Source organism: Dendrobates tinctorius, unplaced genomic scaffold, assembly GCF_039654945.1.
Source record: "Dendrobates tinctorius isolate UK_male_01 unplaced genomic scaffold, ASM3965494v1 ptg000179l, whole genome shotgun sequence".
In the NCBI taxonomy this organism is placed as follows: domain Eukaryota; kingdom Metazoa; phylum Chordata; class Amphibia; order Anura; family Dendrobatidae; genus Dendrobates; species Dendrobates tinctorius.
In genome coordinates, this window is record NW_027361846.1 from 3,494,104 (window position 1) to 3,509,882 (window position 15,779).

At 51.5% G+C, this 15,779-nt stretch overlaps 1 protein-coding gene across 1 annotated transcript in view; it reads right to left on the reverse strand.

Moving 5' to 3' along the window:
* Window positions 1-15,779, reverse strand: part of LOC141054879 (SCO-spondin-like) — a 463,576-nt gene that overhangs the window by 100,093 nt on the left and 347,704 nt on the right. The window contains exons 86-94 of the mRNA XM_073551763.1: window positions 15,451-15,617; window positions 15,091-15,218; window positions 10,875-11,095; window positions 10,756-10,797; window positions 8,988-9,155; window positions 7,405-7,620; window positions 3,801-3,968; window positions 3,372-3,503; window positions 3,056-3,296 (exon numbers count right to left, since the gene is read on the reverse strand). Of these exons, the coding sequence (XP_073407864.1) occupies window positions 3,056-3,296; window positions 3,372-3,503; window positions 3,801-3,968; window positions 7,405-7,620; window positions 8,988-9,155; window positions 10,756-10,797; window positions 10,875-11,095; window positions 15,091-15,218; window positions 15,451-15,617 (1,483 nt within the window). The remainder of the gene's footprint in view (window positions 1-3,055; window positions 3,297-3,371; window positions 3,504-3,800; window positions 3,969-7,404; window positions 7,621-8,987; window positions 9,156-10,755; window positions 10,798-10,874; window positions 11,096-15,090; window positions 15,219-15,450; window positions 15,618-15,779) is intronic.

Here is a 15,779-nt window from a genome sequence, read left to right on the forward strand (position 1 = left end):
GAGGCTGGGCTTTGTTTCTTGTTATTCTCTCCCCGCTCTGCTCGTGCGGGAGTTAACCTTCTCTCCCTTGCTTTGGGTTCTGTGAGGCTATTTCAGTCGGTTGTGGCCGGCAGACCAATGTCAGTGATAGTTCATGCTCCCAGGCTAGAGCAGCGGACGCCTTGATACCGTGCTTTGTCCTCCGCCCGTGTACTCTGATCCAGTGACTTCCCTTTCCTGCCACCACGCTTGCCTTGGTATGTGACCCGGCTTGTCTTCTGACCTGTTTGACTGTCTCACGTCTCTGTTATCTCTGCTCCCATCTGGTTCTGACTTCTGGCTTGTATTTGACTATGTGTATTGCTGTGACCTCTGGTACTTTGTTCCCTCTCAGTTTCTGACTTGGCTCGTCTGACCTCTCTTTCGCCATTAGGTGGCGCCTGTGCTTCTGCTCAGTGGTGCTGCGCTGTGTGCGCAATCTCTCTTCCCTCACCAGCACCCCCTGCTGGAGGTTGTGCTGTACTGCCCTGCAGCACCATTACATTTCCTACCACTGGCTGAGTTTGCGTTAAACAAACGTCGTAGTGAGTCCACTGGTAAGTCGCCATTTTTTGGCACATATGGCATCCATCCACAATTCTGTACCTTCAGCAAAGATGAGTCTTCAGGAGTTCCCGGGGAGGAACAATTTTCATCTGTGCTCTCATCTGTGTGGCAAGGGGTTCAGGATAATTTAAAGACATGGGGGTCAAATACAAACATATGGCTGATAAAAAAACGGCTGACAGGTCCGGACCTGGGGTGAATGATTTAGTATGGCTGTCCACCAAAAATATTCAACTGAAAGTTCCTTCTTGGAAATTACGTCCTAGGGTTATTGGTCCTCATAAGGTGGTCGCCGTAATCAGCCCTGTACTGGGAGTGTGGTGGCTGAGAGGCAGACGGGTACACACAACATTGAAACAAATGAGGCAAACAAAGTAAAAGAAACATATAGAATCTACAAGGTTTATGTGTGTGCTCATTAGGGTGACCGGATCTCATATGGGGGGGAAAAATGTCAGAATCTTGTCTGTCTGGACCCCACAAAACGATTCCCCTTTCCAGATATTGAGAGAGCCAAAATTTGAGCTCGATCAAACGACGTTAACCCTTGCCGCTCGTCGCTCAAAGTTTGAAAAAATCCAAATTGAGGTATTTTAAGATTTAGGTATTTTGCATAGTCTGTTAGACTATAAAGAATGTGACAACAACATTGCAGAAATAGCCCTGACCAAATTTTCGAACCATTTGTGGTATTTGAATGCAGAGTTGGTGGGATTATCGTTTTTTGATCCCACCATTACAGACAATGAAAAGTTGTTAATGGCTAATAAATTGCTCAGTAGCACAGATGAACCATCAGAGCACGCTAACCTACATGAGCTGATAATTTTACATAGTTATCTAATCTATTCTAGAGCTTTTGTTAAAGTAGTTTTTGAAACGTCAGAATATAATGCTCGGCATTTGCTTACAACTTGCAGGACATATTGCTTTTGTTCTTCATCTTTTGTCAGAAGGTCGTTAAAGTCGGTTACTTCCTACCTCTTAATTTTTCTTTCCTAACTTTTGGATTTACAACCCTAGCGTGCTCTGATGGTTCATCTGTGCTACTGAACAATTTATTAGCCATTAACAACTCTTCATTGTCTGTAATGGTGGGATCAAAAAACGATAATCCCACCAACTCTGCATTCAAATACCACAAATGGTTCGAAAATGTGGTCAGGGCTATTTCTGCAATGTTGTTGTCACATTCTTTATAGTCTAACAGACCATGCAAAATACCTAAATCTTAAAATACCTCAATTTGGATTTTTTCAAACTTTGAGCGACGAGCGACACGGGTTAACGTCATTGATCGAGCTCAAATTTTGGCTCTCTCAATATCTGGAAAGGGGAATCGTTTTGTGGGGTCCAGACGGACAAAATTCCAACATCGATTTTTTGCGGTCACCCTAGTGCTCATACACACACACACTGGTACAGTCACTGCTAACTACAATAACAAAAGTGTGGTTTACAGAACAAGAGGAACAGGACGGTTACAGAGTTCATAAGAATCTACAAACATGATACAAAATGGGAACAAAACAACACGGTACATACAATTACATGAAAAGGAATAATGAAAGAGAATTACTAAACCTGATGTCACGGAAATGGCTCAGAGCTTAGAGGAGGGAGGTGCTCCTTAATAATGGTAAAAGAGCCACAGCGCACTGTTTCTCCCAGGACTGTCCACACCTCCCATCCAGGGACCTAGAACAGAGCTGCCAGGCATGTAACCATGTGTTATAGAAAATGCTGGGATTCCCGACTTCCACAATATATTCACCCCTTGAGGTCAGAGGCTTATACCATTTACAATTACATCTACGACAGGGGGCACTGTAGCTGGCAGTGTTGGAGGGTACTGTTGCTGTCTGAGTTGGGGGGCACTGTGGCTGGCAGTGTTGGGGGGGCACTGTGGCTGGCAGTGTTGGAGGGTACTGTGGCTGTCAGAGTTGGGGGGCACTGTGGCTGGCAGTGTTGGGGGGCACTGTGGCTGGCAGTGTTGGGGGGCACTGTGGCTGGCAGTGTTGGAGGGCACTGTGGCTGGCAGTGTTGGGGGGCACTGTGGCTGGCAGTGTTGGGGGGCACTGTGGCTGGCAGTGGTGGGGGGCACTGTGGCTGGCAGTGTTGGGGGGCACTGTGGCTGGCAGTGTTGGAGGGCACTGTGGCTGGCAGTGTTGGGGGGCACTGTGGCTGGCAGTGTTGGGGGGCACTGTGGCTGGTAGTGTTGGGGGGCACTGTGGTTGGCAGTGTTGGGGGCACACTGTGGCTGGCAGTGTTGGGGGGCACTGTGGCTGGCAGTGTTGGGGGCACTGTGGCTGGCAGTGTTGGGGGCACTGTGGCTGTCAGTGTTGGGGGGCACTGTGGCTGGCAGTGTTGGGGGCATTGTGGCTGGCAGTGTTGGGGGGCACTGAGGCTGGCAGTGTTGGGGGGCACTGTGGCTGCTGACGATATTTACAGGGTATCCTCCGGGAGTCACCTGAAGCGTGCCTGGCTGCCTCTTCTGCAGGTGGTGGAGCACTGGGACCAGGCTGACCACTGACTCCAGGCACAGTCGGAGTGGGGACAGGGGTCCTTGCTGCACTGCATTCGACCCTCTGCGCAGGTGCAGTTGTTGCAGTCGTCCTGGCGAAAGCTCTGGGGGGTCCAACTCTGCCCGTGGCTGTCGGTGCACTCACACTGGGTGATAGGGACACACCGTCCGTCCTGCTCCAGGGACCCTGGCAACATGAGAAGAGGGTGAGTGGGGCCCTGACCGCTTCCACACGCCACCATAAGAGAGAGAGGAGACTGACCTGAGGGGCAGCGGCACCCCGGCTCACACCGCTCTGCGTCCAGACACACGATCCCCTGCTGAAGATCCACACAACGACGGGGGCAATGATTAGCGCACCCCACCTGCTCCATGCCCGGGGGGCAACCATCCGCTGCATGGAAGAAAACACAAGAGGGCGGAAAAAGACGTCACATCTTAAATGGTTAATGGGCAGTGCAGTCCCATGTAAATGAAGCCTCATCACTGTATAATGTCCCTCTCTGATCTGCAATATCTCTGCTGACTGTCAGTGAGTGGAAACCTGTCCTGACCAATCCTTCTCACAGCTGAGGATCTGGTGCAATGTATCGGTGCAGACAATGCTCTGAGAGCCGGGCAGCCGCCTCCGCTGTCCTGCCTGCAGCACAACATGATTATCCTCTCCCGCCCGTGCCTCTGCCTCTCTCACCACAAGGCCTGGGGTTACAGATCCGCACTTGGTACTTCTCGCCGGCGCACTCCTTTCCTCCGTTTTTGGGTGGCGGGCTGGTACAGGTCCTGCTCCTCACTGACCTCCCTCCACCACAGGAGCGGTCACACCACGACCACGGGCTCCACTTGGACCAGACGCCATTGACTAAAGGGAGATGGGGAGAAAAGTGCACAGCTGCCACCACCATCATCATCATCACTGCCACCCTCATTGCCACCACCGCCCCACCACCAGTGCCACCACCGCCGAAACTGTGCCCCAACACCAGTGCCAGCTCCGTCACTGTGCCCCACCACCAGTGCCACCACCGCCGACACTGTGCCTCAACACCAGTGCCACCACCGCCGACACTGTGCCCCAACACCAGTGCCACCTCCGTCACTGTGCCCCAACACCAGTGCCACCTCCGACACTGTGCCCCAACACCAGTGCCACCTCCGTCACTGTGCCCCACCACCAGTGCCACCACCGCCGAAACTGTGCCCCAACACCAGTGCCAGCTCCACCACTGTGCCCCACCACCAGTGCCAGCTCCGTCACTGTGCCCCACCACCAGTGCCACCACCGCCGACACTGTGCCTCAACACCAGTGCCACCACCGCCGACACTGTGCCCCAACACCAGTGCCACCACCGCCGAAACTGTGCCCCAACACCAGTGCCAGCTCCGTCACTGTGCCCCAACACCAGTGCCAGCTCCGTCACTGTGCCCCACCACCAGTGCCACCACCGCCGACACTGTGCCTCAACACCAGTGCCACCACCGCCGACACTGTGCCCCAACACCAGTGCCACCTCCGTCACTGTGCCCCAACACCAGTGCCACCTCCGACACTGTGCCCCAACACCAGTGCCACCTCCGTCACTGTGCCCCACCACCAGTGCCACCACCGCCGAAACTGTGCCCCAACACCAGTGCCAGCACCACCACTGTGCCACACCACCAGTTCCACCACCGCCGACACTGTGCCCCAACACCAGTGCCACCTCCGCCACTGTGCCCCACCCTCATTGACACCACCGCCGACTCTGTGCTCCACCACCAGTGCCACCACCGCCGACACTGTGCCTCACCACCAATGCCACCACCGCCGACACTGTGCCCCACCACCAATGCCACTACCGACGACACTGTTCCCCACCACCAATGCCACCACCGCCGACACCGTGCCCCACCACCAATGCCACCACCGCCGACACTGTGCCCCACCATCAGTGCCACCACCGCATACACTGTGCCTCAACACCAGTGCCACCACCTCCGCCACTGTGCCCCAACACCAGTGCCACCACCTCCGCCACTGTGCCCCAACACCAGTGCCATCTCCATCACTGTACCCCACCACCAATGCCACCACCGCCGACACTGTGCCCCACCACCAATGCCTCCACCGCCGACACTGTGCCCTACCACCAGTGCCACCACCGCATACACTGTGCCCCACCACCAGTGCCACCACTGCGCCCCAACATCAGTGCCATCACCGCCGACACTGTGCCCCACCACCAATGCCACTACCGCCGACACTGTGCCCCACCACCAATGCCACCACCGCCGACACTGTGCCCCACCACCAGTGCCACCACTGCGCCCCAACATCAGTGCCACCACCGCCAACACTGTGCCTCAACACCAGTGCCACCACCTCCGCCACTGTGCCCCAACACCAGTGCCATCTCCGTCACTGTGCCCCAACACCAGTGCCACCACCTCCGCCACTGTGCCCCAACACCAGTGCCATCTCTGTCACTGTGCCCCACCACCAATGCCACCACCGCCGACACTGTGCCCCACCACCAATGCCACCACCGCCGACACTGTGCCCCACCACCAGTGCCACCACCGCATACACTGTGCCCCACCACCAGTGCCACCACTGCCGACACTGCTCCCCAACATCAGTGCCACCACCGCCAACACTGTGCCTCAACACCAGTGCCACCACCGCCGACACTGTGCCCCAACACCAGTGCCACCTCCGTCACTGTGCCCCAACACCAGTGCCACCTCCGACACTGTGCCCCAACACCAGTGCCACCTCCGTCACTGTGCCCCACCACCAGTGCCACCACCGCCGAAACTGTGCCCCAACACCAGTGCCAGCTCCACCACTGTGCCCCACCACCAGTGCCACCACCGCCGACACTGTGCCCCAACACCAGTGCCACCTCCGCCACTGTGCCCCACCCTCATTGACACCACCGCCGACACTGTGCTCCACCACCAGTGCCACCACCGCCGACACTGTGCCTCACCACCAATGCCACCACCGCCGACACTGTGCTCCACCACCAATGCCACTACCGCCGACACTGTGCCCCACCACCAATGCCACCACCGCCGACACTGTGCCCCACCACCAATGCCACCACCGCCGACACTGTGCCCCACCACCAGTGCCACCACCACATACACTGTGCCTCAACACCAGTGCCACCACCTCCGCCACTGTGCCCCAACACCAGTGCCACCACCTCCGCCACTGTGCCCCAACACCAGTGCCATCTCCGTCACTGTGCCCCACCACCAATGCCACCACCGCCGACACTGTGCCCCACCACCAATGCCACCACCGCCGACACTGTGCCCTACCACCAGTGCCACCACCGCATACACTGTGCCCCACCACCAGTGCCACCACTGCCGACACTGCGCCCCAACATCAGTGCCATCACCGCCGACACTGTGCCCCACCACCAATGCCACTACCGCCGACACTGTGCCCCACCACCAATGCCACCACCGCCGACACTGTGCCCCACCACCAGTGCCACCACTGCGCCCCAACATCAGTGCCACCACCGCCAACACTGTGCCTCAACACCAGTGCCACCACCTCCGCCACTGTGCCCCAACACCAGTGCCATCTCCGTCACTGTGCCCCAACACCAGTGCCACCACCTCCGCCACTGTGCCCCAACACTAATGCCACCACCGCCGACACTGTGCCCCACCACCAATGCCACCACCGCCGACACTGTGCCCCACCACCAATGCCACCACCGCCGACACTGTGCCCCACCACCAGTGCCACCACCGCATACACTGTGCCCCCCCACCAGTGCCACCACTGCCGACACTGCGCCCCAACATCAGTGCCACCACCGCCAACACTGTGCCTCAACACCAGTGCCACCACCTCCGCCACTGTGCCCCAACACCAGTGCCATCTCTGTCACTGTTCCCCAACACCAGTGCCACCAGCGCCAACAGTGTGCCTCAACACCAGTGCCACCTCCGCCACTGTGCCCCACCACCAGTGCCACCTCCGCCACTGTGCCCCACCACCAGTGCCACCTCCACCACTGTGCCCAACCACCAGTGCCACCTCCGCCACTGTGCCCCACCACCAGTGCCACCTCCGCCACTGTGCCCCACCACCAGTGCCACCTCCGCCACTGTGCCCCACCACCAGTGCCACCTCCGCCACTGTGCCCAACCACCAGTGCCACCTCCGCCACTGTGCCCCACCACCAGTGCCACCTCCGCCACTGTGCCCCACCACCAGTGCCACCTCCTTCTCTGTGCCCCAGTCACCATAATTACCATCACCCCCATCACCACTTCTTTTCTCTGTTACCTTTACAAGCTTGCAGGTTACAAAAGTGCCGCTCCATGTGTCCGGTCAGGATGTCCTCACACCACCGGCCTCTGTCCCCAGGGGGGTTGTATGTGCGGAAACGTCTCTGCTGCCCAACTCCACAAGACCGAGAACACTCGCCCCACTCTGACCACGGATTCCACGAGCAGTTCCTGTCCCAACAGCCCTCCGAGTCACAGGGAGGAGAGTCCGGACCTGACACCGGAGACACGAAAACTGTCACTCCACTCGCATTCAGAACTGAAGGACACGATGTAACAGCAGAATAGTGAGTGCAGATCTGGAGGTGACTGGAGCATAAGACATGATGTAACAGCAGAATAGTGAGTGCTGCTCTGGAGGTGACTGGAGAATAAGACATGATGTAACAGCAGAATAGTGAGTGCAGCTCTGGAGGGGACTGGAGCATAAGACATGATGTAACAGCAGAATAGTGAGTGCAGCTCTGGAAGTGACTGGAGGATAAGACATGATGTAACAGCAAAAACACAAAAATTGAGCTTGGTTTGAGTTGGTACACATGCAGCATATAAACGCATGTTCACATTTCCAAAAAGCAGACAAAACCTACAAAAGACAAAATGAAAAAAACCCCGCTATAATAAAATAAGTAAAAAGCAAAAGTGCATTTAAGTCATACAGAGTTCTGAGTAATACTGTATTTGATCAAACATCGCATAAAAGCCGTCCCCCCATCGACAAGGTGACTCTGATCGGGGCGGTCCTACACTGTCGAGTATTAGTAACCTTATCATGTGTCAGAGTTGACGTCTGTGTGAATAAGGGCAGACAAGGACCGGGTCCCAACCACCGGACACCAGTCAGGGGAAGCCTTTATATACAATTTCCAGCTCAGGAGAGGGAGGCCACACCCCGGCTTGCACAGAATGCAAAAGTACAAAGAAAAAACACAAAAATTGAGCTTGGATTGAGTTGGTACACATGCAGCATATAAACGCATGTTCACATGGCCAAAAAGCAGACAAAGCCTACAAAAGACAAAATGAAAAAAAAAACACCCCGACCACAGAGTCACCTTGTCGATGGTGGGACGGCTTTTATGCGATGTTTGATCAAATACAGTATTACTAAGAACTCTGTATGATTTAAATGCACTTTTGCTTTTTACTTTATTTAATTATAGCAGGGTTTTTTTCATTTTGTCTTTTGTAGGTTTTGTATGATGTAACAGCAGAATAGTGAGTGCAGCTCTGGAGGTGACTGGAGGATAAGAAACGATGTAACAGCAGAATAGTGATTGCAGCTCTGGAAGTGACTGGAGGATACAATGTAACAGCAGAATAGTGAGTGCAGCTCTGGAGGTGACTGGAGGATAAGAAACGATGTAACAGCAGAATAGTGATTGCAGCTCTGGAAGTGACTGGAGGATACGATGTAACAGCAGAACAGTGAGTGCAGCTGTGGAGGTGACTGGAGGATACGATGTAACAGCAGAATAGTGACTGCAGCTCTGGAGTTGACTAGAGGATAAGACACGATGTAACAGCAGAATAGTGAGTGCAGCTCTGGAGGAGACTGCAGGACCAGGATTGGGGTATTACCGGCACATTGGGGCAGGTTGCACACGTTCTCCTGGTACGTCTCTCCGGCACAGGTCCTTACTCCAGGGCAGTATCGGGAGCGAGTCTTCACTGCAGGATACCGGGTGTCCGAGCAGCTCTTAGAACATGGCGTCCACTGCGACCAGGCGCTCAGCTCGTCCCCAGGGCCTGGATGGGACCAGAGGGTTCACAGAATTAACCCCTGGATGAGGGGTATCTCACGAGCGCCTCGGCCAGAAACATAAGGGAATGACCCCCGTGCTGCAGTGCAGACAATGACAGTCATAAACGGCCGAGCTATAGACAGAGTGGAAAAAGAACAAGGGGGAGGGGAATGAGAAGTGATGGTTCTGGAGGACCTTAGGCCACCACTTTGATGAATTAGTCGGGAGGCTTTGCCACACCCGGCCGCACTCTAGTTCTGCCCATAATGGTGCGGCTGGCCACAACTGGCAGACAAATGTCTAAAGTCGGTAACATATGAATTCTTGCTCAAAAACACCTTCATGAATTGGGCTCTATGTCTTAATGGAATGGCGGCGGCACTTTGGCGGTGTCAGAAATTCGGGGGAAAGTTTTGCCCCTCAATTGTCAGGATTTTATATATTATATATAGTGTCGGGTGATATATAAATCCACACAACTTATGTTTAACACTTTCAGTTCCGATTATGAACTTGCATCTCTCTGGCGCCCCCATTTACCCTCAGGTCAGTAAGGGAACTGCACCTAGGATAAGTAGAGGCCGGAAAGGCTGCCTGGTCCCATGCTTGTAATTAGGCAGTGAAGGCGGTATGTATACCACCAGTCTAGGCAGGAAATACACACATAAACCTCTGATCCATTCAATTTCCCAATACCACCATGGACGCTGTGCTGCCATCAGTTCCTTGCTTGATACTAGCTTATATCAGGTCAGGAACCAATCCAATAGGTAGCGAAATTTGGCACAGAGAACGTGTCGGTTCAATCATAGAGCCAAAAGAACAAACTAGTAATTTTATAAGTTTACGCCAGAAAATATAGGCAGTGTTTACAAAAATACAAAGGATATTACAAAAGGAGACAAAATACAGTGTTGATAAAGGGGAGGAGAATCGTCCCAAGGAAAATGTTACATCAGTGCAGCCTCATGTTAGCCGCTTCTCTGGGCAAATGACACCCTCCTACGCGAGCATCCCAGCTTTATGCTCTTCTCTTGCTGACCTCACCATGGGGCTGAGTCAGAGAATGCATTCCCAAACTTGGACTTGCCATAACTCTCGCTGGGAAGCTTGCAGAGTGACGACAGGGGTACCATTTTTCCGCTTACGAAATTATCTTTCATTTGAGACCGAACATGATCAGTCTGTGTTGTACTGTGAGGCAAAAACCCTTTTTTCGGTTTCTGCTGGCCCCAGAAGTCACAAAATGCTGCTGTGAATAGCTTGAACTATGCCGACTCTGAAAATACATGTTTTCTGGCCCTAGGAGTATCGTGTTTTATTAAATTCGATTTTGAACAGACAAAGGAACTTAAATCCTTGGCGGGAAGAACTGAATTTAACTAGTCATGAGTATTGGCCAGCTACTGTGAGGAAGGGAGAGGGGAAGAGTGGATAGAATTACACAGTGTAGGGAGAGATGGGGCTGCAGCTACGCGCCTGCACATGGGGCTTTGTGTTTACACTGCACAAACCTAATGGGGGTGGGGCAGCATGAGCATTGGAAGTGTACGTAGCATTTTAGGAATTACTCATATTTTCCTGACAGGCGGTTTTGCCGTTACCTGTGGACGCCGTGGTCGTCTCCATTGTCGGCTCTATCGTATCTGGAAGACAAGACACAGGTGACATATAATACACCCAAGAATGTCTCAGCACGGGGCTCAGGGTGAGCCGCACTCACCTCCACACTCTGGGGTTTGACAATACTTAATGTCCACCCCTTCCCCATCACAAATTTTGCCCCCATTCGTCGGAGCAGGGTTGGTACAGTGACGTGATCGTGTCATGTTACCCAGTCCTCCACAGGTCACTGAGCAGGTGCTCCAGGGCGTCCAAGGGGTGAAGCCTCCATCCATTGGACAAGTAGAAAACGTGCAGTTCATGAGCCCGCTCACACACGTGCTACACCGGAAACAATGGTGAAGGTGAGAGGATGAGTTGTAAAAGAAAGAGAGAAAGAAGGACAAGAGGGAGGGGAATGAGAAGATAAAAGGAGAGGAAGCAGGACAAGAAGGAGGGGAATAAGAAGGTGGAAGCAGAGGAAGACGGAGGGGAAGGAGAAGATGGAGGGACAGGAAGAAGGATGAGAGGGAGAGGAATGAAAAGATAGGAGAGGAAACAGGACAAGAGGGAGGGGAACGAGAAGGTGAAAGGAGAGGAAGAGGGAGGAGAAGGAGAAGATGGAAGCAGAGGAAGACGGAGGGGAAGGAGAAGATAGAAAGAGAGGAAGAAGGACGAGACGGAGGGGAATGAAAAGATGAAGGGAGAGGAATGAGAACATGGAAGCAGTGGAAGAAGGACAAGAGGGAGGGGAACGAGAAGGTGGAACGAGAGGAAGAAAAACAAGAGGGAGGAGAAGGAGAAGATGAAAGGAGAGGAAACAGAACAAGTGGGAGGGGAACAAGATGGTGGAAGGAGAGGAAGAGGAACAAGAAGGAGGAGAAGGAGAAGATGGAAACAGAGGAAGATGGAGGGGAAGGAGAGGAAGAAGGTCAAGAGGGAGTGGAACGAGAAGGTGGAAGGAGAGGAAGAAGAACAAGAGGTAAGAGAAGGAGAAGATGGAAGGAGAGGAAGAAGGATGAGAGGGAGGGGAACGCGTTGGAAGGAGAGGAAGAGGAACAAGAAGGAGGAGAAGGAGAAGATGGAAGCAGAGGAAGACGGAGGTGAAGGAGAAGATGGAAGAAGAGGAAGGACAAGAGGGAGGGGAACGAGAAGGTGGAAGGAGAGGAAGAAGAACAAGAGGGAGGAGAAGATGAAAGGAGAGGAAGAAGGATGAGAGGGAGGGGAATAAAAAAATAAAAGGATAGTAATGAGAAGATGAAAGGAGAGAAAGAAGAATAAGAGGGAGAAGGAGAAGATGGAAACAGGAAGAAGGAGCAGAAGGAGAAGATGGAGAGGAAGAAGGACATGAGGGAGGGGAACGAGAAGATAGAAGGAGAGGAAGCAGGACAAGAGTGAGGGGAATGAGAAAGTGGAAAGAGAGGAAGAGGAACAAGAGGGAGGAGAAGATGGAAGCAGGAGAAGAGAGAGGGGTAGGAGAAGATGGAAGGAGAGGAAGAAGGAATGGGAGAGGAATAAGAAGATAGAAGGAGAGGAAACAGGACAAGAGGGAGGGGAACGAGAAGGTGGAAGGAAAGGAAGAGGAACAAGAAGTAGGAGAAAAAGAAGATGGAAGGAGAGGAAGAAGGATGAGAGGGAGGGGAATGAGAAGATTAAAGGAGAGGAATGAGAAGATGGAAGGAGAAAAAGAAGAACAAGAGGGAGAAGATGAAAATAGGAAGAAAGAGTGGAAGGAGAAGATGGAGAGGAAGAAGGGCAAAAGGGATGGAAATGAGAAGATGAAAGGAGAGAAAGAAGGATAAATAGAAGATGGAAGAGGGGAAGAAGGATGAGAGGGAGGGGAACGAGAAGATGGAAGGAGAGAAAGAAGGATGAGTGGGAGGGGAACAAGAAGATGGAAGGAGAGAAAGAAGGACAAGATGGAGGGGAACAAGAAGTTGGAAGAAGGACAAGGAAGGAGAAGAAAAAGAAGATTGAAGTTTAGGAAGAATGACAAGAGGGTGGAGAGTGAAAAGATGGAAGGAGAGTAAGAAGGACAAGAGGGAGTACAACGAACAGATGGAAGGAGAGGTAGAAGGATGAGAGGGAGGGGAACGAGAATATGGAAGGAGAGGAATGAGAAGAAGGAAGTAGGGGAAAATAGAAGAAGAAGAAGAAGAAGCAGCAGGACAAGCGGGAGGGGAACAAGAAGGTGGAAGGGGAGGAAGAGGAATAAGAGGGAGGAGAAGGAGAAGAAGGAAGCAGAGGAAGGGAAGGGAAGGAGAAGATGGAAGGAGAGGAAGACGAACAAGAGGGAGGAGAAGGAGAAGATGGAAGGAGGGGAAGAAGGACAAGCGTGAGGGGAACGAGAAGGTGAGAGGAAGAAGGACAAGAGGGAGGGGAACGAGAAGATGAAAGGATAGGAAGAAAGATGAGAGGGAGGGGAATGAGAAGGTGAAAGTATAGGAATGAGAAGATGGAAGGACAAAAATAAGAACAAGAGGGAGAAGAAGGAGAAGATGGAAATAGGAATAAAAAGTGGAAGGAGAGAGGAAGAAGGACAAGAGCAAGGAGAAATAGAAGATGGAGGGAGAGGAAGAAGGTCAAGAGGGAGAGGAATGAGAAGGTGGAAAGAGAGGAAGAGGAACAAGAGGGAGGAAAAAATAGAAGCAGGAGAAGAGAGAGGGGAAGGATAAGATGGAAGGAGAGGAAGAAGGAAAGAGAGAGGAATGAGAAGATAGAAGGAGAGAAAACAGGACAAGAAGGAGGGGAACGAGAAGGTGGAAGGAAAGGAAGAAGGACGAGTGGGAGGGGAACAAGATGGAAGGAGAGAAAGAAGGACAAGACAGAGGGTAACAAGAAGTTGGAAGAAGGACAAGGAAGGTGAGGAAAAAGGACAAGAGGGATGGGAACAAGAATATTGAAATTTAGGAAGAATGACAAGAGGGAGGAGAATGTAAAGATAGGAGAGGAAGAAGGACAAGAGGGAAGAGAATTAGAAGATTGAAAGAAAAGAAGAAAGACAAGAAGGGGTGTGTGAGAAGATGAGAGGAAAAAGGATGTGTGAGGGGAACGAAAACTTGGAAGGAGAAGAAGAATTACAAGAGGTAGGGGAATGAAAAAGTTGGAAAGAGAGGAAGAAGGAGAAGAGAGAGTGGAACAACAAGATGAAGAAGGAAAAGAGGAAGGTGAAAGAGAAGATGGAGGAAAGAACAAGAAGATGGAAAGAGAGGAAGATAGACAAAAGGGAGAGAAACAAGAAGACGGAAGGAGAAGAAGATGATCGAGAGGGAGGAGAGCATGAAGATGGAAGGGAAAGAAAGACAAGAGCGAGGAAAATGAAAAAATAGAAGAGGAGGAAGAAAGGCAAGAGAGATGGCAAAGAAAAGATGCAGAAGGAAATGAGAAAAAAGAGAAAAAAAAATAGAAATGAGAATGGAATGAAAAGGAAAAAAATAAAAAATACAAGAAGGACAATAAAAAGGGGACTGGGCAAAGGGGGAGAAGAAGAAAAAGAATTAAAAGAAGAGAAGCAGCATGAAAAGAAGATGGAGTAAGAGATAATGTAACAAAAGGGGAAGAGAAGCTGAAGAAAAAGAACAGGGAGAAGTAGAGAATATAAAAAGGGTCAATAGTGGAAGGAAAGGAAGGAGGAATTAGAGATAATAAGGAGAAAAAAAAGAAATTATGTGGAAAGAGAAAGTAGAAGAAAAATAAGAAAAAAAGTGGAGAAGAAAAAACAGAATATGGAAAAGAAAAGGAGTAGCAGAAAAAAAGAAAAAAGAGATGAGAAGTAGACAACTTGAACAAGGACACTCAGGAAAAAATAGGGAAAGGGAAGGAAGGCAAGAATAAGAAGATGCAGAAGAGAAACAAAGGGAGAATGAGGAGGGTGAAAGAAAAAGACGCAGCGAAGAAGAGAAAAAGGAGAAGAATGATAACTAGGAGGAAAACAAAGAGAAGGAAAGGGAGAAAAAAAGAAGAAACTGAAGAGGAAGAAGGAGGGGAGAATCGAGGGAAGGAAAAAGTGAAACAGAATAAGAAGGTAAAGAAGAAAATCAGAAGGAAGGAGATGATGAATAAGGGGAAAAGAAAACGCAGAAAGGAAAGGAGAAAAGGACAAGGCGGAGGGAAATGAGAAGAGAAATGAAGAAGCCGAAAAACATAAAGGAGAAGCAGAAGAATGAGAAAATGGAGAAGATAGGCAGAAGGAAAAGAAGAAGAATGAGAAGAATCAAAAGGGGAAGAATAAGAATAAAAAAGGGGATAAGAAGATGGAGAAAGAAAAGGATAATAAGGAGAAGTAAGCTGTGTGAGAACAAGAGTAGGGCACCACGAGCGGCCACCATCCTCCATACCATGAGCTGCATCCCAGATGGATCTCTGCTCCTGGCGGCATCTCGTCTCCTGGCTGGATGTGCAGATCATCAGATAAATTTCTCCTCAGTCCATGGAGAATGTCCACTGTCACCAGGCAAGGACAGTCCTGACCAGCACACAGGGCACAGAAAGTCATTTCTTGGCTAGTGCCAGAAGATGGCAATCCTTCTGTCCTAGTCATGTGATGGACACATAGGTCTACAGCATGTTCTAAGACACTGCTGTGACATGACATGGCCAGAATAGATTGTCATCCCCAGACGCCAACAAGAATATTTCACATTCACTGACAACAAGCAGAAGTAACAGCTGTATGTCTCAACAGCGCAGTGTCTGACCGTGACGCAGGAGCCGTTGTGGTAGTAGGTGCCCTGTGAGCAATGACATCCCTCCTCACAGTCGTCCGGGAAGCATTCCACCTGCTGCGTCAGATGAGCACAACTATATGGACAGCTGTCGTCCTTCCCGCATTCTCGGTACAGACGATCCACAGGACAGCCGATATCTGGAGAAGATGAGGAAGGGTCAGCAATATGATCAGGACAGGAGGGCAGTTGCATCCTACAGAGAATAGGAAGCTGTAGGGATCTACACCAGAATGTATAGCTGCACATGGTCAGCCAGGCCAGTGACACCCATCTGTAGACAGGGGTGTACTGGAAACCCT